The following is a 25,479-nucleotide window of genomic DNA, read 5'->3' on the forward strand; positions in this document are numbered from 1 at the left end:
TTAGGCCATCCTGCTGTGCAGCCTCCTCAGGGCACTTTTAATGTCCCTGCTCCTCAGGCTGTAGATGAAGGGGTTCAGCATGGGGCTGACCACAGTGTACATCACTGAGGCCACTGCACCCTTCCTGGGAGAATGTGAGACAGCTGTGCCAAGGTACTCTAAAATACCTGTTCCATAAAATAGACAAACAACTGCCAGGTGAGACCCACAGGTGGAGAAGGCTTTGTACTTCCCTGCTGAGGATAGGATCCTCAGAATGGAGGAAACAATTTTATAATAAGAGAAAAGGACCCCTGAGATGGGAAGAAAGCCAAATATGCCACCTATAACATAAATGACTATGTTATTGGTAAAAGTATCAGAACAGGCAAGATTGAAGAGTTGTGAAGGGTCACAGAAGAAGTTAGAAACTTCCACATTCTTGAAGTAGGCAAACTGTAGTATAATCAAACTGTGCAGCAGGGAGTTGAAAAGGCTAATTAATAAAGACGCCATGACTAAGAAGCCACAGAGATGAGGGTTCATAATGACTGGATATCGCAGGGGGTGACAGATAGCCCCAAACCAGTCATAGGCCATCACAGTCAGAAGCATGTCATCCATACAGACAAAACTGGCAAAAAGAGATATCTGTGTCAGGCAGCCCATCTAGGAGATGACTCTGCTGTGAGTTTGGATGTTTACAATCATCTTGGGTACCGTGGTGGAGATGAAACAGATGTCTGTCAAGGACAGGTTGCAGAGGAAGAAGTACATGGGGTTGTGGAGGTGGGGGTCAGAGCTGACCGCCAGGATGATGAGTAGGTTCCCAAGGACAGTGACCAGGTACATGGACAGGAACAGTCCGAAGAAGATGGGCTGCATGTCTGGATCCTCTGAGAGACCTAGGAGGAGGAATTCTGAGACACATGTTAGATTAGGTTCTTCTATATTACTCGGACACCTTTGGGAATAAAAGTGTTAGAATAAGGAAACAACAGGTGTTCAGCACAAGCAAGTACTCATGCTTGAATTCCATGCACCTTCAGAAATATTTTCTGGACAAACTGAGTCTTCTCTGAACTCTTGCTTTATTGGTATCTGTGTTTCACACCCTTCTCTGCTCATATGTAAATGAGCAGTGCTAGAGACCAAGATCATTACACATAACAAGTCTATGATCACAGTGAAATATAGTCCATTTTGACAATTTTTATGGGTGTATATTACTTATATCGAAGAGTAGGTTTTATCGTGGTCTATTTGTACATGCATTTAACAATTGATCAGTTTTATTTTCTAGTACCTACTGCTTCCCTCCTCACCTTCCCCAAGCTCCTACCACTTCCTTAATGTCCTCCCTCTTATTTTGATGAGTACCATTTCCCCCCTCTTTTCTCTCTAACTTCCACATTGGAGAGAAAACCTGGCTTGTTTTGTACAGTCTTCTTTTCTAATAAAATAGCAGAACCAGCATGCCTTTTGGGCTCCATCCCCAGCACCATAAAAAATAATAATAAAAGAGAAGAAGAAGAAATACTGTTACCATTTGAAAATTATTGTCATTAAAAGAAATCAAGAAGCTGTCAAATATAACTTACCTTAAGGCAATGAAGAAAATCCTGGCATTAAAATGACTATAAACACTATGTCAGAGAAATTCCTGTCTCTGGCTTTGGTGATCTTCATATTTTGATGTATAGTTTAAATGCACATAGTCACATAACATCAGTTAGCACAAAGGTGATATTAGTGTACAGTGCACCTGTCAGTCACTGGTTAAAGAATAATGTAGTAACAAGACACCCTTATGAAATTTTTAAATTTTTTGGCATTATATTTTTGTCCAACCCCATGCCATCACAGGAAGGTATCTGTTAGGAAGACAGATTTTTTTTGTTTTTTATTTTCTCTTGATAATTCATTTAATGTTAGCCTGCCAATGCTGCTAGATTGTTGTTCTAATCATAAACTTTTATTTTCATTTGATGATTTTAGCACCTAGCATGTGACCGAGGGTAACAAATTCTTCTCTATATTTTTTTCTTTGGGTACTAGGGATTAAACCCAGGGGCACTTAACCATTGGCCACAACCCCAACCCTTTTAAATATTTTATTTAGAGACAGTGTCTTGCTGAATTGCTTAGGATCTCACTAAATTGCTGAGGACTGAACTTCTATCCTCCTGCCTCAGTCTCCTGAGCTACTGGGATTACAGGCATGCACCACACGAGCCAGCTTTCTCTATTCATTACCTTCTGGTTGTGTTCACTGGGTCCACATTGATCAAGAAAGAACCTAGGAAATATGGAGATTCCTGGGAAAGCTGGGAATGGAACCACTATTTGACCCAGCTATTGCCCTTCTTGGACTATTCCCTGAAGACCTGAAAAGAGCATGCTACAGGGATACTGCCACATCAATGTTCATAGCAGCACAATTCACAATATCTAGACTGTGGAACCAACCCAGATGCCCTTCAATAGATGAATGGATAAAAAAAAAAATGTGGCATTTATACACAATGGAGTATTACACAGCACTAAAAAATGACAAAATCATAGAATTTGCAGGGAAATGGATGGCATTAGAGCAGTTTATGCTAAGTGAAGCTAGCCAATCCCTAAAAAAAACAAATGCCAAATGTCTTCTTTGATATAATGAGAGCAACTAAGAACAGAGCAGGGAGGAAGAGCAGGAGGAAAAGATTAACATTAAACAGAGACATGAGATGGGAGGGAAAGTGAGAGAAAAGGGAAATTGCATGGAAATGGAAGGAGACCCTCATTTTTATACAAAATTACATATAAGAAGTTGTGAGGGGAATGGGAAAAAAAAAAACAAGGAGAGAAATGAATTACAGTAGATGGAGTAGAGAGAGAAGATGGGAGGGGAGGGGAGGGGGGATAGTAGAGGATAGGAAAGGTAGCAGAATACAACAGTTACTAATATGGCATTATGTAAAAATGTGGATGTGTAACCGATGTGATTCTGCGATCTGTATTTGGGGTAAAAATGGGAGTTCATAACCCACTTGAATCTAATGTATGAAATATGATATGTCAAGAGCTTTGTAATGTTTTGAACAACCAATTAAAAAAAAGAGTAACAAGAGAGGGATGGGGCTGTAGCTTAGCATATGTGAGGCACTGGGTTTGATTCTCAACACCACATAAAAATACACAAGTAAAATAAAGGTATTCTGGGCTGGGGTTGTGGCTTGGTGGTAGAGCATTAGCACATGTGAGGCTCTGGGTTCGATTCTCAGAACCAAATAAATAAATAAATAAAGGTATTATGCCTGTTTACAACCAAAAAAAAAAAAAAAAAAGAACCTATTACATTAGGGTATAATTCAGAGTTCCCCAACCAAGTCTGACCACTATATTTATTTGTTTATTTTTATTTAGCTGAAGAAAAGGAAGTGAAATGCAGAAACAACCTGATTGGCTACAGTTAGCATTTGCCTTATATGCACTTGGTTGTTGAAGCATCTGCTTCACATGAGCATTGGCTGATCAGGTGGCAGCCTGTGGCTGGCTGAAACTTGATTACTGTGATTCGCTGAGACTCCATTGCTAAGGTTAGATCCAAATTGCTTACACATCAACCTACAGTCCACTTCACATGGGCTGTTTGAGGCCAAACTTAATTTAACAATATCTAATTAAGTTCTTAGCTTTTAACATTTTGGTGATGTATGATCACTTTGGCCTGTGTTTAGCAAGAAATCTGTTAGGTTGGTTGAACCAAAATTCCCCTTTTACCTGTGATAGTTTCCTCTTAGTATATTCCTTTCTGACTTCCCCTCCACACAACCAATGGATAAGGAGATAAGATGATATCTGAGATAAGATCTTTCTGGAAATCGATGTATTCTTTGGCTTTCGTGTCTTTGTATGAGAAGATTTCAAGCAAGAGGTGAAACTTAGTAAGAGAATAGCAGAATTTATTAGAAGAGAAAGAAGGGGAAAATACCCTCACAGGAGAGAGTGCTTTCTCTCAGGAGAGTGACAACTCACTTCTTTGTGAACTCAGTTTTTATTAGGACAGAAGGGAAGGTTTCTAGAGAATCCCACCTAAGTGTTAAACCACAACGCAAAGAAAAGACCACCAACTCCAATTTAAATCAAATTAAAGCAAGCTTATAGTTCTGACAGGCCAAAACCTGTGGGAATAGTAGACAGCCCTCCAGCTCTCTAGGAGTGTAGCTTTATAGCACAGAAAGTTGCAAAAAGGGGAAGTGTCTTGAGAACTTACAAAAAAACAGGATTTTTACAAGCATAACACAAAGGTAGGTAGTAGATTTAATGGTCCAGCACTTAGGGAGTAAATTTAGATCCTAACACCAGAATTTATGAGGCACCATTACAGGTTCCAAGAGGGTCATTATCTGGCCAGGGAAAGCCAGAATTTATGAAGCACCACTAATGTTTCAGAGAGGGTTGCTATCTGGTCAGGGAAATCCAGGCATGGATGAGTTCAAGGCACGGGCAGGCATTCCAAGCAAGTTTAGAAATCACAGTAATTTATAGTAAAGCCAAAATGGGCTCACAAAATAAAATGTGACGAGATGGTTCGCAGTCTTAAGAGGAAATTAGGCTGGGTTTATCACTAAGCACAACCTCTTTTGACTGATGGTAGGATTGTATCATATTTTTTAGTCCCTACTGTGCATGTTTCTACTGAACAGAAACTCTAGTCATTTTGGTTTGTGTAAAGTCAAAGATACTCTTTCATCCAGATCCATCCCAGATCAGTGTAACTTGTGCTTTTTTATTTGATTTCCTTTTCTTTTTCTTATTAGAAAGGAGTTTTGGGTCCTGTGCTCTTCAGCCCTAGATAAAAGAATGTGACAGTGGTCCATGTCATGTTTTGAATATATCCCTTGTTGCTTTTCCACTGAGGCTTATTTTAAAGCTGACTTTCTTTTATTTTCTCTTCTCCCTTTTCCCTTTCCTATCTTCTGGGGAAAGAGGTTTACCCTTTTCCTATCCTAGGCCCAGTTATCTGTCCTTGAGCACACATCAATCACACAAATGAAGTAAATAGATCTCTGGGGATGGAACCAGAAGATTTAAGAAATGGTTATCTCTCAAATTAACAAATAAATTACATCAAGGTAAATGTGGACAGTAGCCTTTGAATCACCTCTTTAAAAACCCTCTGTTCCCCTGATAGGCAGAATCATAATCTATCAGGACAAGGACCAGAACATCCTGAAAACAAGAAGCTCGTTAGTCAAGGATTGTAAATACTGCTATCTTTTTATTAACAGATTGTATTTTTCATGTTTATTTTTATGTGGGGCTGAGAATTGAACCCAGTGCCTCACACATGCTAGGCAAGAGCTTTACCACTGAGCCACAGCCCCAGCCCAAATACTGTTATTATTTTTAAAACACAGCTGAGTTAGAATGGCCCTGTATGAATTGTTTCAAAGAAAGACATGCTGAGAGTTAGCATGTAGGCTCATATAAGCAAAAATAACTGAAAACAGGAGTGGACCTCAGCTCAGCAAGCTGTCTTTATTAAGCAGTAGTGGAATGGCACATTTTTAGGGGAGAAAATGGTTACTGATTAAAAAAGAGGTCTGTTTTTTATAGATCTTAATGAGAGTTAATCATAGCAGAAGATTTCGTGTGACTTAATCATGAGAGACTTGGGACATGTTGGCTGAACAGTCAGGAAACTAGTTGTGTAGGTTAAAAATCTAACTCAGGAAAACAGTTGTAAAAGGTTGAAACTCTTTGTTACTGGGATAATAATCCAGAGCCCAGAGCCCATTTGTTTGCCTTCCCCTCCAGGATACTGGGAAAGGAGGAAAGACCAGAGAGAGCACAAGGCACTTTGTTTGCCTTTTCTCTCCCAGGACCCATTGTCCTCCCTCAGCCCTGGGGGTTGTCATTTCCCTTTTCTAGGGAGATGTTGTTTTCCATATTCTTCACTTATATATAGAATTAATCATTTAAACACCATATTCCCACTGTTCATGTCTACCTAGAACCACCACCATGTTCCTTGGCTTATAAATTTCCACTTATCTGTGCTGTATTCATAACTGAGTCCAGTTCTATACTGAGGTCTCTACTCCCCTACTGCAGTTGTCCTAAATAAAATTTGTTCTGGGGTAGGGGTATAGCTTAGTGGTAGAACACTTGCCTAGCATGTGCAACACATTGGTCTCATCCGTAGCATTGAAAATAAAAATCTTTACTGCTTTGTAAGGGTGAAGCAGACCAGTTACCCCCATCCAAAAGACCCTTGCCATAATTAAGCTTCTTTTCTTGTCAGAAAGAATTTTACAAAGGGTGTCAATAGGATATCAGCAAAATTTTCTGTGGTTTGTAGCTTCCTCTTTCTTATAAATGCCAGGTTTGCAGACAAAATTTGTGAAACCTCTGTCTAGCCTAAAAAATGTGGGACAAAGAGTCACTGTTATGTACCCACCCAGTGACATGTAACCACCCCACTGAGTATAAATCTAAAAGAATTTTCAGATTCAGGGTCCAAAGCTTTTTAGGCATTAGCCTCCTCTGGACTGCTGCAGCTAAAATAAACCTGATTTCTGGTGTCCAGCCACATCTGTCCTATATCAAGGAGACAGACAGACTTAGATGTAAGGTGTAAGGGGACAAATAGATGAAGATGGTGGGAACACAAGGTTAAGAGAATAATTCTATAAAATGAGTTCACTGTACTGATTCTCCATATGCTTTCTTTGCTAAAAAGCAATCTGCCTTCAGCCCTACCTGGCCTCGGGGGACAGGAAAATCACATTCCTTGCTTTTTTTGGCTATACCTTTTGTTTCTTAATCTATTCTTTAGGTTTGGACAGGAGAGTCTGTTTCTTACAGACATGACATCATAAATCAAGTTGGAGTAAACTATTATGATCTTAATAGTTTCATATATATTGTATAATATTTATCAAAACTACTGGTAAAAATGTCTTCACAAAGCAGATTCAAAACAGGACTTGATAAAAGCCACAAACTACAGCTAACATGGGAACCTTGGTGATTATTATTAACCAAGACATGAATACCTTATTTCTTATCTGACTTATAGTTAGGAGGCCCTGCACAAACAAGAAGAAAAATAAATGACTTATGAATATTATAATAACAAAAATGCACAGGAAATATTATTTATATTTAAGTCCAAAATAACGAACTTACAGATATTAAAGTTCAGCAAGGTTTCCAGATAGAAGGACCTAATTAAATACTTTTCAACAGCTTTCCTCTAGCAGAGCAATAGTCAATAAAACAATGAAAGGGAAAAGTAAAGACCTAAAGGACTGAATCAATGGAAAAGAGTTTATCGCACAGGTTGGTAGACTCAGAGTTTTAAGTATGATGGCCTGTGGACAGGGCTCTAGCAAGGGTATTAATGCATTTGATGAGCATCCTACTCCTGGGTCTTAGGGAACCTGTGTGGCAGGCTCTAACCTCAGCCCTGCCTCTAGGAATTTCCAGGGGTCTCCCTTGGCAACCAGGTCCCCTCTTAGACTCAACCTCTGGAATATTAAAAGTCACGCCCCTTGATCTGGTCTCACCTGAGTCCACTCCGCCGGCCTAGCCTGGTCCCTCCCCAGCCTCGCCCACGGTTCTGGTTCTCTTTTTACCTACAAGCCCAGGGAAAATCAGCACGTTCTGTGCCCTGATGGACTGAGCCGGCCGCTCCGCCCCACGCCCAGCTCCCGAAGCCCCGCCCCTGACGCAGAGCGTTTCTCAGAATGAGGAGGCGGGTAGCGGGCGGCAGAAGAGCGCGTCCGCGCACGCGCGAGGTAGCTTACTGTGCCTGTGGCCGCCATGACACTTTAAGCTGCAGCCCGCATCTGAGATATATTCTTGCCTCAGTCCGCATCCTATCCGTCCAGGCCCCAGCCATCCAGGTATGGGCCGCGGGAGGCGGAAGGCTGGCTTCCTCTCTTCCGCCGCCGCATTTTATCCGTCCCGCCCCGCGCCATCCAGGTATCGGCGGCTGGAGGCGGAAGGCTGGCTTCCGCTCGCCCGCCATCCCGGGGCCCCCTTCAGCCGCGCGGGCCCAGAGCCCCGTGGCTCCGCGGGCGCCGGGCTCATCCTGGTAACCGCAGCAGCGACTTCGGGCTGCGCCAGCGATGGGCGAGTCTCCTGCAGGCCTGAGCTGGGGAGCCCCGCGGCCTCTCCTTGCGGAGAGCAGAGGCTTCGCCTGCGTCGGGGTCCCGGTCCGGAACCTCGTGCAGGTCTGCTGGTCTGCACACACCCAGCCAGGGGTGAGCTCGGCCCGCTGCCCCTGGGCCTCGCTCACTGTCCAGCGCGGGTCTGAGAGTTCCCCGGGCCCTGGGCATGTTTGACACATTGCATTCAGATACACAAGAGGGAGCTGATTTTAAAATACTGTTAACCCCTCTCCTGGGCAAGTGCATTTCATCCTTAATAAAGTGATACATTTTAGCCTGGCGCGGTGGTGTACACCTGTAATCCCAGCTACTTGAGGCTGAGGTAGAACTTGATCCCAAGTTCAAGGGCAGCCTGAGCAATTTAGGCAGGCCCTATCTCTACACAAAAAATTAGAGGGACTGGGGGTGTACTTCAGTGGTAGAGTGCCCCTGGCTTCAATTCCTAGTACTGCAAAATTCAGGGAGGGGGGGAAAAAAAAAAAAAAAGCTTGGTCACTTATTTATAGATTCTTTCAATTTTGCACAGAAAATGTGCCAGTTTGAATTTTTTTTCCTCCTAAATCTTTGTGTTTTCCATTTTTTTGTTTCTAATTACTGCACTTGCCAGGACTCCCAGCTGAATGGAGATTAGCATATAATTTTCATTCTTGCCTTGCTCCTGATTTCAGAGAAAATTAATCAGTATTTCACTATTAAATAGAATGTTTGCATTTTTTAACGTATAAAATCTAATCCTTTCTAATGGCCTAAATTATTATTAGCAATGTACACTGAAATAGATTAGTCATTGCTTTGTGTCTAAGGGAATATGTCAAATAACTTTTCTATGAATACTGTGAATTTCATTAATCAGTGATTCAATTTTTGTTTATTTTATTCTTGTGGTGCTGGGATTGAATCCAAGGACTCAGCGCTAGTAAGGCACCATACCACTGAGTCCCAGTGATTCAGTTTTATTCTTTTTTATTTTTTTAGTGATTCAGTTTTTAAGCATCCGTCATTCCTAGGATGAAATTAACTTAAATTATGATTTATACTTATTGTTCATTTCTCAACTGTTACCAATACTTTTGTATTATTTGTACTTTGTATGTGATCTGGCATATTTTTTAGTTGTACCCTTCTGGTGTTAGAAGTAGGAAATTACCTTCCTCTACACTGGAATTATGAATTTCCTACTAATTTTGTGAAACTTTCTGTAAAACAATTTGCAACTTCTGTTTCCTTGTGCATGTTTTAAATATGATTCTTTTAATGACTGGATACAATGAAATTTTCTTCTTCCTCCTCCTCCTCTTCTACCACTACCATCACCACCCACCACCACCACCACCTCTGCCACTTCTACTACTTCTTCCTTTTCCTCTTTCTCTTCTCTTCTAGATTCTACCTCTTATAGTTCCTGTTACCTCCCAGTAGTCCATTCAAACTCCTAATCCATAAAATGGATTAATCCACTGATGAAGTCAGACCCCTTATAATCCAGTCGCTTCCCCCAAGCTGAAACTCTGAACACTGCAGCACTGGAGACCAAGCCTTCAACACATGAGGCTTTGAAAGACATCCCAGATTCAAACCATAACAAATAGGTTGATTCTCTTTCTCAGAAATTAGGTTTTTTGGAGCCCATTGGGTGGGGTTGGGATGACAGCAGTGTTCAGGGCTTTGTAGTAATGCCTATTATCCTGTAAAATGGTAAACAAGTAAAAATGTTGGTCAAGGAGCCCCAAGAAGCCTAGTGTTTAAATAAATTAGTGCTTTCTTAGATATGAGTCAGGGAATATATATTCTTAGGGTTGAAGGCACCACTTGATACATTTTATGCTTTTTGTTATGGGGAAATGGACAGCCAGATGTTCTTAAGACTTGAGTTAATTTACTAATAAAATGTTACTATTAACCTCTTTTGTATCATTGACAAGGATAAGAGTGTTGTTTTATATCTCTAGGGGAGAAAGGATTGTTCCAGTTTCACACAAGTTCAGTTTGCATTTGTTTGGGGGTCGTGATATGTGTTTTGAGATTTCACTGGTAATTTATGTGCTACAATATCCAGGCTCATGAATATGGGGATTCTCTGGAGGGTTGGATTCCCATGTCAGCTTCTGTCTTACTTATATAACTTCTCAATGTCTTACTTTTCTTTATGAAGGTGACATGGAGGAAGAAAGAATAAGTGTTGGGTTACAGAAAAGTATGATGCAGGTAAGTAAAACGTATAATGCTCTAAAAGAATATTTCACTTGATATCCTGCTGCTATTTTAGAGCACAGGTTAGCAATCTGCTTTTTTTTTTTTTTTTTGATCACATGGTAAGTATTTTAGGTTTTGAAGGTCATAGAATTTCTATTACAAGGAAATTGTCATTTTAATACAAAAATATTCATAGAGGAACATAAACAAATGTTTTATTGTATTGCAATAAAACTTTACTTACATAAGTAGGTGATAGGCTAGAGTAAGTGCATGTGCTATAGTTTGGTGAGCCCAGGCCACAATACTGTAAAACAGAGCCAGCTGTGGGCCTGACTTGAAAGACGTGCAGGCTCTTGGGCCTCTCAGGATTGTGAGGGGGGAAAAAAGGAAAAGTTCCCATTCATTTTCTGTGTTTTCATTCATTAAATCCTCATCAAGATTTAAACCTGAGTTTGATGTTGTGCTCAATGCCTTAATAGGAATATAGTAGCAGGTGAAGTTATTCTTGAATAAGGGAGAATTTCTGAATAAGGAATAATATGATATTGTACAATATGTGGTCTTGGTCCCATATCCTGGCATAGAGTTCCTAAAACCCTTCAAATGTCTGGACTGATAAGAGTAGCTTTGTATGATGACTGTTGACCAGGACAGATAGCCTCAGGATGACTGCTGGTCCAGAAGAACTAAGGTATGCTTGACTCTTCAGCCCTATCCCTTAACCTTGAAGTTGAGAGGTACTGAAGGTTAAAATGATTATTTAAATTGCTAATTTAAATTAGTCATGCTTTCTAGTAAAGCCTTTGTGAGAACCAAAAAGAATGAATTTAGGGAGCTTCTGTATGGCTGAATATGTAGAGGTTCCTGGTATGAGGCACCCCAATAGGCATGGAAGTTCTGCAGCTTTTCCTACCCTGCTATGCCATATATATATATATATATATATATATATTTCTTTATCTGGATAGTTCTCTGTATATATAACAAACCATAAGCACAAGGAAGTGTTTGCATAGATTCTGAAGGCCATCCCAGCATATTACCCAACTCAAGGAAGGTACAGTGGGGACCCTGAGATGTAGCCATTTGGTCAGAAATATAAATGACAATGTACTAGTTGTTGTGTTGTTTGAAGAATGGGGAATTTTTGTGGGACTGAGCCCTCAACCTGTGGGATGAAGCTGTCCATGTAGATAGTGTAAGAATGTTATTGAATAACAGGAAACCTAGCTAGTGTCTGTTGGAGAACTGCTTGATGTGTGTGGAAAATTTCCCACATACCTAATATCCAGTGTTCTATGCAGGTTCGAAGGAAAATAACTTTTATTTTTTTTTTTCTTATTTCATTACCATCAACTGCAAAGAGACTAATGTAGTATTTTAGAAGTATTTTGGCTTTTAGACAGGATTTGTTCAGTCATTAAGTATGTGTGGGTAGAAAGGGAAAGAGATCTGTTGATGGAGTCCTGCCATAGACTTGGGGAGTCCACAGAATCTTCTGAACCTCCCCTGAATTGATTCTCAGGTCCCCAGTGCTGTCAGCCTCACCCATCATCTCGCACACACTGGAGGAATTGTACCTTTCTGAACTGAATTTGTGGCATCTTTTAGGACTCGGTGACCTTTGAGGATGTGGCTGTGGACTTTACCCAGCAGGAGTGGGCTTTGCTGGATCTTGCTCAGAGGAGCCTCTACAGAGATGTGATGCTGGAAACCTTCCAGAACCTGGTCTCACTAGGTAAGATTGGCAATGTTGGTTCATGTAGTGGTTTAGAAAACAATTTTATCTACTAGTTGACCTTGTTCCAGGATCTGTGCTGAGGAATGAGAGTACTTGGTAAATAAGACAAACGTGGTCACTAACCACAGGGTGCTTACGATCTGGTGGCTTCTTCATGAAAATGAACACGGGCATATTAAACTTGTTTTTTCTTTTTCTTTTTGTGGTTAAAAGCCTTGAGGCTTATTAAGTGTTGAATGTGTGGGCATTGAGGGGCTTCTCTGGGGCACAGGGAGAGTTTGTGATTTGAGACCTTTGAAGATTCTACTGCTGTGTATGCCCTTTACCCAGAGACCACCAGGAGCACATCTGTAAGTTAAACAAGCGGGGTTTATTTTGCAGTCATGGGAGAACATACCCATGGGGAGTCGAGGGGCATCTTAGTAAGAGGGCGTTAGAAAGTACCTATTCGAGAATTTGTGCTTTTTGGATGATTTAGAGATGAGTCTGTGGGGTAGATTATATTGGTTTGTTAGGCTCTCTATGAACAAGTACCATAAACTGGTGGGTAAAAAGTATAGAAATTTTTATTTTTTCATATTTCTGGCATCTGGGAGTGTGAAACCAGGTGTCAGCAGAGCTATATTCTTTCTAAAGGCTCTAAGGAAAAAGTCCATTCCTGTCACTTTCTAGCTTCTGTTGGTTGCTGGCAGTCCTTTTTGTTTATAGATGTATCACTCCAGTCTCTGCCTCCACCATTACCTTCTCTGTGTACCTGTTTCTAATCTCTGTCCATATAGGGACATCAGTCATTGGATTTAGGGTCCATCTTAATCCAGAATAACGGCATCTTAACTTTACTATATTGACAAAGACCTTGTTTCCATATAAGGCAACATTCTGAATATGGGTGAACATTTTCAAAATAGGCTTTAAAAAAGTGTATGTGTGTATGTACATTTGTACGTATGCACATATGTATGTATGTATGTGTGTGTTTATGTGGTACTGACAATTTAACCTAGGGGCTCTCTACCACTGAGCTAAATCCCCAGCTCTTTTGAGAAAATGTCTTGCAAAGTTGCCCAAGTTGGCTTCAAATTTGGGATCTTCCTGCCTCATCCTCCTGAATAGCTGGAGTTATAGGTGTCCACCACCATGCCCCATAGTAACAGGCTTTAATTTTTAGAGCATTTTCAGTTTCAAAGCAAAATAACTGGAAGGTAGAGAGATTTCTAACAACTACTGTCCTCACAACACAGACAGCCTCTTTCACTATGAACATCTTCCACCAGAATGGTCCATGTTTAATTTACCAATGATGAATGTACATTGACACATCTTCATCATTCACTAGAGTCCATAGCCTATATTAAGGTTCATTTGTGGTGTTGTACATTGTATGGCTTTGGGCAAATGTACAATGACATGTACCATCATAGTAATATATAGAGTAGTTTTATTCCCCTAAAAATTTTCTGTGCTCTCACATTTTAATCCCTTACTCTCTCTTAACCCTTTGGCAGCTACTGTTCTTTATATCATCTGTATATTTTTTATCTTTTTGGAATGTCATAAAATTGGAATTTATATAGTATGTAGCTTGTTCAGATTTGCCTATTTCACTCGGTAATGTGCATTTAAGTTTCGTTCATGTCTTTTTATGATTTTCCTTTTATTATTGAATAACATTATGTAGTATAGATGTGCCACAGTTTATTTACCATCCTGTTTACTAAAAGGAATCTTGGATGCTTTCAGGTTTTGACAACTATGAATTATGCTCTTGTAAACATGTGTAGCCTTTTGTGTGCAGTTTTGACTCCTTGGATGAATGCCAAGGGACACAATTTAATTGCTGCATCATATAGTAAGAGTTTTTTTTTTTTTTTTTTTAATATTTATTTTTTAGATGGACACAATATCTTTATTTATTTATTTTTATGTGGTGCTGAGGATTGAACTCAGTGCCTCACGTGTGCTAGGCGAGCACTAGCCCCAGCCCCATGGTAAGGTATTTTTAATTTTATAAGAAACCACCAGATTGTCTTCGTAAGTAGCTGTACCATTTTGCATTCCCGTCAAGAATGAATGAGAGTTCCAGTTTCTCTACATTTTTGCCAATATTCGGCATTGTCAATTTTCTGGATTTTGGCTGTTCAAAAAGGCGTGTAGATGTGTGTCACTGTTTTGTTTTTCCTGGATGATTTTAGGATGCGGAGTGTACTTTTACTTTTTTACTTGCCATTTGTCTGTATTTGTTTAAGTGTTTGTTTAGGTCTTTGGCTATATTTTTATGGTTTTTTTTTTGTTCTCTTATTATTGATCTTTAAGAATTCTTTGTATAATGCAGCAAAAGAAATGATTAAGTGCGAAGAGACAGCCTTCGGGATGAGAGAAAATCTTTTCCACCTACTCCTCTGACAGGGGATTAACATCCAGAATATACAAGGAACAAAAATATTGAACAACAGAACAAAACAAACAAACAAACAAAAAAACAAAAGCAAACAAAAACCAAATAACCCAGTCAAGAAATGGGCAAAAGTGACTAAACAGATTTTTCAAAAGAAGAAATGTGGGCTGGGATTGTGGTTCAGCCGTAGAGAGCTCGCCTAGCACGTGCAAGGCCCTGGTTTCGATCCTCAGCACCATATAAAAATAAATAAATAAAATAAATATATTAAAAAAAAAGATTATTTGTTAAAAAAAAAAAGAAGAAATGCAAATTGTTGATTGATTGCATTCTTCTTCTGTGAAGTGTCTATTCAGTTCCTTAGCCCATTTATTGATTGTGTTATTTGTGATTTGATTGTATTTCTTCTTCTGTGAAGTGTCTATTCAGTTCCTTAGCCCAATTATTGATTTTGTTATTTGGTGTCAAGTTTTTTAGTTCTTTTTATATTATCGAGATTAATGCTTTATTGGAGTTGCATGTGGTAAAGATTTTCTCCCAATCTGTAGGCTCTCTCTTTGCGTTATTTTTTTTCCTTTGAGAGAAGAAGCTTTTTAATTTGAATCCATCCCATTTGTTGATTATTTTGACTTTGCTTCTTGCATTTTTGGAGTCTTGTTAAGGAAGTTAGATCCTAATCCAATGTGGTGAATATTTGGGCCTATTTTTTTCTTCTATTAGCCATAGGGTCTCTGTTCTAGTGCCTAAGTTTTTTATCTACTTTGAGTTGATTTTTGTGCAGGGTGAGAGATAGAGGTTTAATTTCATTTTGCTACATATGGATTTCCAGTGTTGCTGTACCGTTTGTTGAATAGGCTATCTTTTCTCCAGTGATTGTTTTTGACATTCTTGTCTAGTAGGAGATAACTGTATTTATGTGGGTTTGTCTCTGTGTCCTCTATTCTGTATCATTGGTCTACAAGTCTATTTTGGTGCCAACACCCTGCTGTTTTTTGTTACTATAGCTGTGTAGTATAGTTTAAGATCTGGTATTGTGATGCCTCCTGCTTCACTTTTCTTGATAATGATTGTTTTAGCTATTCTGAGTCTCTTATTTTTCCAAATAAATTTCATGATTGCTTTTTCTATTTCTATGAAGAATGTCATTGGGATTTTAATAGGAATTGCATTGAATCTGAATAATGCTTTTGGTAGTAAGGCCATTTTGACAATATTAATTCTGCCTGTCTAGGAGCATGGGAGATCTTTTCTTCTGCTGAAATTTTCTTCAATTTCTTTCTTTAGTGTTCTATGGTTTTCATGGTAGAGGTCTTTTGTTAGATTGATTCCCAGTTTTTTGGGGGGATGGGGGCTATTGTGAATAGGTTAATTTTCCTAATTTCTCTTTTAGTGGATTCATTGATGATGTATAGGAATGTGTTTGACTTATGGGTGTTGATTTTATATCCTGCTACTTTGCTGAATTCACTTATTCTAGAATTTTTCTAGTAAATTTCTTTGATCTTCTAGATATAGAATCATGTTATCAACAAATAGTGATAGTTCTTCTTTATCTATTTGTATTTCTTTAATTTCTTTCTTTTATCTAATTGCTCTGGCTAGAGTTTCAAGGATGATGTTGAATAGAAGTGGTGAAAGAGGACATCCTTGTCTTGCTCCAGTTTTTAGTGGGAATGCTTTTAATTTTTCTCCATTTAGAATGTGATGCTGGCCTTGGGTTTAGCATATATAGCTTTTACAATGGTGACATATGTTCCTACTATCTCTAGATTTTCTAGTGTTTTGAGCATGAAAGTGTGCTGTATTTTGTCAAATGCTTTTTCTGCATCTATTGAGATGATCCTATGATTCTTGTTTTTAAGTATATTAATATAATGAATTACATTTATTGATTTCTGTATATGGAACAAACCTTGCATCTCTCAGAAGAATTCCATTCGATCATGGTGCACTATCTTTTAAATATGTTTTTGTATGTGATTGCCAGAATTTTATTGAGAACTTTTGCATCTATGTTCATCAGGGATATTGGTCTGAAGTTTTCTTTCTTTGATGTGTCTTTGTCTGGTTTTTGTATCAGGGTGATATTGGCCTCATAGAATGAGTTTGGAAGGGTTCCCTCCTTATCTATTTCATGGAATACTTTGAAGAGTATTAGTATTCATTCTTCTTTGAAAGTCTTGTAGAACTCAGCTGAGAGTCCATCTGGTCTGGGCTTTTCTTGGTTAGTAGGCTTTTGATGGTGTTTTCTATTTTATTACTTGAAATTGATCTATTTAAAGCATGTATGACCTCATCATTCAGTTTGGGTATGTCACATATCTTTAGAAATTTGTTGATATCTTTAATATCTTCTATTTTATTACAGTATACATTTTCAAAATAGTTTCTAATCATCTTCTGTATTTCAGATGTGTCCATTGTGATATTTGCTTCTTCATCTTGTATTTTAGTAATTTGGAGCTTTCTCTTTGTTAACATGGCCAGGGGTTTATCTATTTTATTCATTTTTTCAAAGAACCGACTTTATGTTTTGTCAGTTTTTCCAATTGTTTCAATTTCATTAATTTCAGCTCTGATTTTAATTATTTCCTGTCTTCTACTTCTTTTGGTGTTGATTTGTTTTTCTTTTCCTAGGGCTTTGAGATGTAGTGTTAGGTGATTTATTTGTTGACTTTTTATTCTTTTAATGAATGCGCTTGATGCAATAAACTTTCCTCTGAGTACTGTCTTCATAGTGTTACAGAGATTTTGATATGATTATCAGTGTTCTCATTTACCTCTAAGAATTTTTTATTTCATTCTTGATTTCTTCTACTATACATCATCATTCAATTGTGTATTATTTCATCTCCATTTGTTACTTCTATTTTTATCTTATTGTTGATTTCTAATTTCATTCCATGTGGTCTCATAGAGTGCAAGATATTATCTCTGTTTTTTTTTTTTTTTTTTTTTTTTTTGTATTTACTAATATTTGCTTTGTGGCATAAGCTATAGCCTGTTTTAGAGAAGGAGCCATATGCTGCTGAGAAGAAAGTATATTAGCTCCTTGATGGATGAAATATTCTATATATGTCTGTTAAGTCTAAATTATTGATTGTATTATTTAGTTCTATGTTTCCTTATTTAGTTTTTGTTTTGGAAGATCTGTCCCATAGTGAGAGAGGTATGTTAAGGTCACCCAGTATTACTGTATTGTGATCTATTTGACTCTTGAAATTGAAAAGCATTTGTTTGATGTACATAGATGCTCCATTGTTTGGGGCATGAATATTTGTAATTGTTATATCCTTCTTATATATACTTTCCTTAAGAGGTATGAAATGTCCTCTTAAGGGAAGTATATATAATCTCTTCTGATTAACTTTGATTTGAAGTCTACTTATCTGAGAATGGAAACCTCTGCTTGTTTATACAATCCATTTGAGTGATAAGGTTTTCCCCATCCTTTTACCTTCAGCCTGTGGATGTCTTTGCTCATGAGGTGAGTCTCTTGAAGACAGCATATTGTTGGGTCTTGCTTTTTAATAAAATCTGCCAGTCTATGTCTTTTGATAGATGAGTTTAGGCCATTAAGATTTGAGGTTATTATTGTGATCTGATTTTGTATTCCCTATCATTTTGATTTTTTTTCCGGTTTTTGATTTGTCTTAGATTCTCATTTGGTTGAGTAATTTTTAGTGTAGATCCTCCCTTTGCTGGTTTTCACTTTTTTTGTCCCCTCACTTCATCCTCATGGAATATTTTGTTGAGAATGCGCTGTAATATAGACGTACCAATTGTGAATTCTTTTAATTTTTGTTTATTATGGAATGTGTTAATTTCATATTCAAATCTGAAACTTAATTTTGTTGGATATAAAATTATTGGTTGGCATCCATTTTCTTTCAGAGCTTGAAATATATTATTCCAGGACCTCCTAGCTTTGAGGTTCTGGGCTGAAAAATCAGTTGAGATCTGAATTGGTTTACCTCTATATGTAATTTGATTTTTTTCTCTCATGCCTTTAAGATTTTATCTGTATTCTCTGTGTTAGTCATTCTAGCATAATGTGTCTTGGTGTGGGTCTGCTGTAATTTTGTACATTTGGGGGTCCTACAAGCCTCTTGTATTTGATTTTTCCATTCCATTCTTTAGATTGGGCAATTGTTTATTATTATACCATTTAAAAATTATGCATTCCTTTGGTTTGTATCTCTGCTCCTTCATCTATCCAATTACTCTTAAATCTGGTCTTTTCATGTTATCCCATAATTCTTGGATGTTCTGTTCATGGTTTCTTACCATCTTCTCTTCATGGGCAACTCTACTTTTAAGATTATATATTTTTTCTTCATTGTCTGAGGTTCTGTCTTCCAAGTGATCTACTCTGTTGGTGATGCTTTTTATTGAATTTATAATTTGGTTTACTGATTCCTTCATTTTAAGGATTTCTGTTTTTTTTTTTTTTTTTTTTTTTTAATGATCTCTAACTCTTTATTGAAATAGTCCTTCACTTCCTGTATGTTCTTTGATTTCACTCCTCATACTGCCCTTTATTTCACATATCAATTTAACTGTATGCAATCTGAACTCCTTCTTGGACATTTTTTCTACTGTGTTATCAGCAGCTTCTGTTGTTGAAGCTTGGGGCTCTTTATTTCCTTGTTTTTTTTTTTTTTTTTTTTTTTTTTTTTTTTTTTTTTCATGTTGTTAGTGTGTTTTCCCATCTAGAAGTATGGATCTAAGGCAGCATAAAATCTACCCTGTAGACTTATAGTGTCTAGGTGTCTGAAGGTTTCCAGAGCCTCACCTTTAATGGTGAGACCAATATCAATATTACTCAGCATATGTTATGTAGCCTTAAACCTAATAGCTCCCACTAAGGCAACTACTGCTTTCTGGCATTAAACCAAAATGATGAATTTAATAACTATAGTATAAACAGAAATTTTGTTAAAATGGTTTACAATTTCAAAGGGTGGATGAGAGAACAGAGTAGTGTAGTATGTAATATTGGTGAGGGAGGAAGAGAGAAGCTAGAAGTAAAAATTCACAGGAAGAGTGGAAGAGGAGCTGACAGAGATTGGCTGTTGATTGGAGAGAAGTTGGAAAGAAAATAGCATAAAAAGCATCCTTTTCCAAATATTGTAGAGAGTTTAGTGAATAAAAAATAAAATAAATCTTTTTGGATAGTCCAACTGTCTCTGTCAGTGTTCAACAGTTTCTCAGCTCTGACTCTGACGTCTCTTGGGATCAACAAACCCAGATCAGCCCTTGCAAACCTAGTCTCTAGCCTACAAACCTGGGTTTCAAATACCTCAGGCTCTGCCATTTGTAGTCCCAAGATCTCAATGCTGCTCCTACTTGCAGAGAGACCACCAGGAATACACTCATGCAAACAAGCAACAGCAAGAGATGCAGCAGCAATACCCAGGCCACTAGCACTCTCAGCAGGAAGACCCCAGGGTCCTCCAAACCCACAAGTACCCCAACACTGGACCTGCAGGTCCTGATTGGAGTCCCCAGACAGAGGGTCTTGTGGTGGTAAACCTGCTGGCACCCAGGTTCCAGGCCCTGGCTGGTATCCCAAAATGGGTGCAGCCACATGCAACCAAACCTGGAATCTCCCCTGCAGCAGTCCTCTAGGCTGTGGTAGCAGCAGTAGTGGCGGCTGCATTGGCAGTTACAACTGCAGCTGTGGGAGCAGCGTCACCAGGTGATCTCCAGGGGTCAGCAGCAATGTGGGCTTCAGTTGCATCCACAGTTTCTTCTGTGGCAGCAGCACCCAAAAAGAACACCTCCAGGTGATCTCAGTCTAGCAGTAGAGAAATCAGAGGCAGCAGCAATAGCGGTAGTGGTGCAGGTGGCGGTTGAGTAACAGGAGACTTCCGGTTCAGCGGCAGTGACCATGGAGGTAGCATCAGAATCTAGTCAGGGGTAACCAGGTAGTGCCCAGAAAAGAGACCTCTGGGCACAGCAGTGGCTTCTGCAGCAGCCCAGAAAGAAAACCTCCAGAGGACCTCAGGCTGGCAGCAGTAGAATCAGAGGCAGCAGCAATTGACACATGGGTTTTTATTCTGCCATAAAGAAGAATGAAATTATGGCATTTGCTGGTAAATGGATGGAAATGGAAAATATCATGTTAAGTGAAATAAGCCATATTCAGAAAGCCAAGGGTCCAATGTTTTCTCTTGTGTGTGGAAGCTTGAGCAAAATAAGAGGGAAACAGGCAGAGGGAGCCCATGAAAATCAAAAGGGTAGGATAGGTAGGGGGCAGATGGGAAGGAAGGAGGAAGAGGGAAAGAGGGGACTGCAAAGTGCACCTGGCCAAATCGTGCTGTGCAAATATAGGAATATATCACAGTGACTTTCACCATTGTGTGTATCTATAAAGCAGGAATTAAAACAATAGGTAAATAGAAGGAAGACCAGTAGAGAAGAGGAAGGGGTCAGGGGGAGGGAGGAAGAAAAGGAAAGGAGAAGTACTGGGAATTGAAATGGAGCACATTAATTCCATGCATGTATGCTTGTGTCAAAATGAATTGCAATATTATGTATGTGATAATACAGTAATAAAAATATATTAAAAAAAAAAAAAAAAACATTCTGGGCTGGAGTTGTTGCTCAGTGGTAGAGCGCTCGCTTCACAATGTGAGGCCCTGGTTCGATCCCCAGCTCCACATTAAAAATAAATAAACAAAAAAAGGAATTGTGTACAACTAAGAAATAATTCTTTTTTTAAAAGCATTCTTTGTGTAAAGAACAGGAAAACAGTTTCTTATCAGATAAATCTCTGTGAAACAGCCTCTTACCAGAGAAATTTCTTGCTAATGTCTTCTTTTAGGCATAGTTTATCTTTTCTTTCTTTAGACATTATCTTTCACAGAGCAGGAATTTTAATTTTAATGGGGTGTATTGTATCAATCTCTTTCTCATTGATCATACCTTTGATATAGTATCAAAAAAGTCATAGCCAAATCCAATGTCATCTAAATTTTCTCCTTCTATCTTGTACATTTTTTCTAGTTTTATGTTTTACATTTAGATCTATGATCCATTTTAAATTAATGTTTGTGAAGAGCATAGATTCATTATTTTATGTGGGTATGTCCAGTGTTCTAACAGCATTTGTGGAAAAGGCTATCTTTTCTATTATCTATTGTGTTGCTGTCAATTTTTTGTCAAAGGTCAGTTGAATACATAGTTATTGCTTGGTCTGTAGGGATTTGATACTAGTATCTTCCCAGAGACCTACATCTGTGGATGGTCAAAATCTTTTAATTAAAATTCCCTGGTATACAGCCTAAGCTCTCATATACTTTACATCATCTCTTGATTATTTTTAGTGCCTGACAAAACGTAAGTGCTATGTAATTGAAACTGGAGTTTGAAGTGAAACCAGATTCTCCACTCTGCTAGTCTGTAGGTCTGCATAAGTTACATGCCTCTGCAGCTGAGAGAGCCCATTTTAGTATTGCAACTAATCACAGCAGGGAAATGCCTGTCTGGTCAGCTCCATGGGTCAGAGCTGGCAGAACCTGACTCTTCTTCACTATTACTGAGCAGTGTGTTGTAGCTCTCAATGGCAGACCTCAGCAGCTGGCTGCCATTTTTTTTCCAGGTTCTTATTCACAGATTTGAAGACAAATCCACAGATAACAGAAGGCAAGAGTGAAGGTGTAGTATTTATATAACTGAAAAGAAAAGAAGCAGAACTCTCAGGGGCTGAGAGGGGAACCTGAGAGTAGGTTTCCACTTAAGTGTACTAGTCTAGGGACTTAAATAGCTACTGGATGAGGCATTCATCAATATCTGTGTTAATCAGGCTTGGAAAGATACTAAAGGTGTTGGTCAGTATCTATGCTAATCATGTCTCGAAAAAGTGCCAATACTATTGGTCAACACCTATGCTAAACAAGTATTGGAACAGTGCCAAGGCTCATGGTTTGGTCTGTGACATTCTGATTAGTTAGGCCTTGAGTCTGTAGTCTTCACTTAGGGTGGCTCTACCTCCTTTTTCCTGCCACCCGGGACAAAGAAGTTGGCTGTAATGTTTGGAATGTTTTCTATAGGTTAGTTTTGTGAAATAGCCTCTTCATTTAAAGTCTCTCTCTCCCTCTTTTTTTTTTTTTTTTTTTTTTTGGTGTGGGGGAGTGCATTTTCTTAACTGTCTGCCTGTTTTACTATCTATCCTATCTTATTCATAAATACTTTTGTACTGTATTGATTTGGACATAAGCACAAAAATATACATGTTTAATACAGATGTAATTTTTTCCTATTGTATTTTCTATTCATGGTTGCTTGAATTCACAGATATAGAGGGCCAACTTTACTTATGTAGATCTGTGTCTGTGCTCTCTACTCTGTTTCATTGATATATTTGGACATGACTTTTGGTGAAACCCTGTTGAACCTGATAAAATAAAGGTATTGTGTCCAACTACAACTAAAAAAATATTAAAAAAAAATAAAAAATAGTCTGGCTGTGTGTCAAATCAGCTTATAATAATATTGAGGTTCCACTGTGAATGTAGGTCAATCTTTTTTTTTATAATTTTTTACACCTTTATTTTATTTATTTATTTTTATGTGGTGCTGAGGATCAATCTCAGCACCTTGCACATGCTAGGCAAGTGCTCTACCACTGAACTATAATCCCAGCCCAGATCAATCTTTCTTTCTTTGTCTTTTTTGTGCTGGGAATAGAACACCTAGGGGCACTTTACCAAGAGCTACATCCCCAATTCTTTAAAATTTTGTTTTTCTTTGCTTTGAAACAGGATCTTGCTAAGTTGATGAGGTTGGCCTTGACTTCATGATCCTCCAGCCTCCCAATCCCAACCCAAGGATTATAGGCTTGTGTCACTATGTCTGATTCAGATCAGTTCTTTCACATTAGAGGCTGCCTTTCCCCCCACATCTCAGCTTTTTCTTTTACCTTCTCTATTTTTCTTTTCTTTCTTCCTTCCTCTCCCTCCCTCCTTTGCTTTTTTTTTTTCTTCAATGGATTTGACATTTTGTTTCAGTTCAACTCATCCTTCTCTGTCTTTAGAGTATCAGAAGACCAAAGTTTGACCCAATTTTATGGAAAGATATTTGTGATTCTTCATTGCTTTCTCTCATGATATTCCTTTCCTCATGTGCAGGGTGTCCACTACTCACACCCAATCTGATCTCCCAGTGGGAACAAGAGGAGGAACTGCAGACAGTGAAGACAGAACTTATCCAGGGCACCTGTACGGAGCAGCACCAGGAAGGCAAGAATCCCTGGGAGAAACTGGCCTTGGAGGAGACAAAAATAAAATAGAAATAAAGTAAAAGTTTGTTTTGTCTGAGGAGGCTCATTATCCACAGATGCCTCAGAGGACTATTTTGACTGTTTATCTGTCCTCTCGTACTTTCCTTGATCTTGGCAAAGATCTCCATATTTGCTTTTTTAAAGTTTGTTTTTGGTATGTGTATTTTATCCTTTCTGTTTTCCTCTCTTAATAATTTTTTAAAAATTATTAATGAAAAATTTTAATATATTTTCTATACTAATATGAAATATCAAGTTAACAGAAAAATTTTAACATAACCTTTTTTTTTAAAAAAAATATTTATGTATTTGTTCTAATTTGTTATACATGATAGCAAAATGCATTTTGATTCATATGGAGCACAATTTTTCATGTCTCTGGTCCCAATAATTTCTACTGGTCATGTTACCATCACTGTCATTCTTCATAGAACTAGTTTTTTTTTTTTTTTTTTCAGCACTGGGGAAACCCAGGAGTGCTTTACCACTGAGCTATATCCCATACCCTTTTTACTTTTGAGACTGGGTCTAAATTGTTGAGGCTGTCCTTGAACTTGTGAACCTCCTACCTCAGCCACCCAAGTAGCTGGGATTACAAGCATGTGTTACCATACTATGGTAATGTTACCATACTATGGTTTCATGGAAATATTTTTTAGTGAACTGTTTTACTTTTGACCCTTGTGCCTATTAATAATGAAGTCCTGAAACAGCTGCACTGCTCAAAGTCCTTTGCTCATAGGTAACTTTATTTATTTATTTATTTTTTTTTATTTTTTCGTTTCAGGTTTTGAGTCTCTACTTAATACTAAGGAATTAGTTGCTCTTCAAGATAACAATGGAGAAAAAATATCCAATGAACAGAAAATAGTGAGATTCAAAAGAAGTGGTTCCTGCTCCTCTGTTTTACATGAAAACCAGGATACCCATTGTGTGGATGATTGCAACAAAAGCCATGAGAAAGGTTTAAGGTGAGTGCCCTTCATATAAGAGAAGGTAGTGCATCAGGAAACAGTCTTGAGATTCAAGAAACTTATTTTGGGGCTGGGGTTGTTTCTCAGTGGCAGGCAGAGTGCTTGCCTCCCACATGTGAGGACTGGGTTTGATCCTCAGCATCACATAAAAATGAATAAACGGAATAAAGATATTGCATCCATCTATAACTAAAAAATATTTTTTAAAAAGAAACATTTTCAACATAAACCTAGGTCAAAAATTTTGCTTTCATAAGAATGAAATCATGGTATTTGCCAGTAAATGGATGAAGCTGGTGCAAAGAACCAAAGGCCAAGTGTTTTCTCTGATAGGTGGATGCTAATTCACAATGGGGGGTGGATTGGGAAGAATAGAGGTATTTTGGATTAGACAGAGGGGAGTGAGGGGAAGGGAGGGGGTGTGGTCATAATAGTAGAATGAATTCGACATTATTATCCCATGTGCATTTATGATTACATGACTAGTGTAACTCTACATCCTGTATAACCAGAAGAATGAGAAATTATACTCCATTTATGTATAATGTATCAAAATGCATTCTGCTATCATGTATAACTAATGGACTACATGCAAATAAAAAATAAATTTAAAAAAAAGAAATGAAAGGATTCAAATTCAAAATAAAAAATAAAATGTACTTTCACAAAGAATTTTGTCTAGGTAGTTTTTCCTACAAATGATACTGAGGTATTGAAAGTTTGACACATAGATTGGTTTG

At 38.2% G+C, this 25,479-nt stretch overlaps 2 protein-coding genes across 3 annotated transcripts in view; one reads left to right on the forward strand and one right to left on the reverse strand.

Annotated features, from left to right (window-relative positions):
- On the reverse strand, positions 1-8,326 carry LOC114083520 (olfactory receptor 7E178-like). The gene is given in 2 exon segments (XM_071601210.1): positions 1-943; positions 7,782-8,326. Coding segments are annotated over 2 exon segments (1,488 nt in total).
- The window catches only part of LOC114083521 (zinc finger protein 699-like), a 22,621-nt gene continuing 4,934 nt past the window's right edge, over positions 7,793-25,479 (forward strand). The window contains exons 1-5 of one of the 2 annotated variants that reach the window (XM_071603022.1): positions 7,793-7,880; positions 10,300-10,352; positions 11,955-12,081; positions 23,614-23,724; positions 24,553-24,736. In XM_071603022.1, coding sequence (XP_071459123.1) covers positions 10,305-10,352; positions 11,955-12,081; positions 23,614-23,724; positions 24,553-24,736 — 470 coding nt within the window. In that variant the 5' untranslated portion in view covers positions 7,793-7,880; positions 10,300-10,304. Of the gene's footprint in view, positions 7,881-7,924; positions 7,960-10,299; positions 10,353-11,954; positions 12,082-23,613; positions 23,725-24,552; positions 24,737-25,479 lie in introns of those variants that run through there. The other variant, XM_071603027.1, reaches the window with a different exon arrangement.

This window comes from Marmota flaviventris, chromosome 1, assembly GCF_047511675.1.
Source record: "Marmota flaviventris isolate mMarFla1 chromosome 1, mMarFla1.hap1, whole genome shotgun sequence".
NCBI classification, from domain to species: Eukaryota; Metazoa; Chordata; class Mammalia; order Rodentia; family Sciuridae; genus Marmota; species Marmota flaviventris.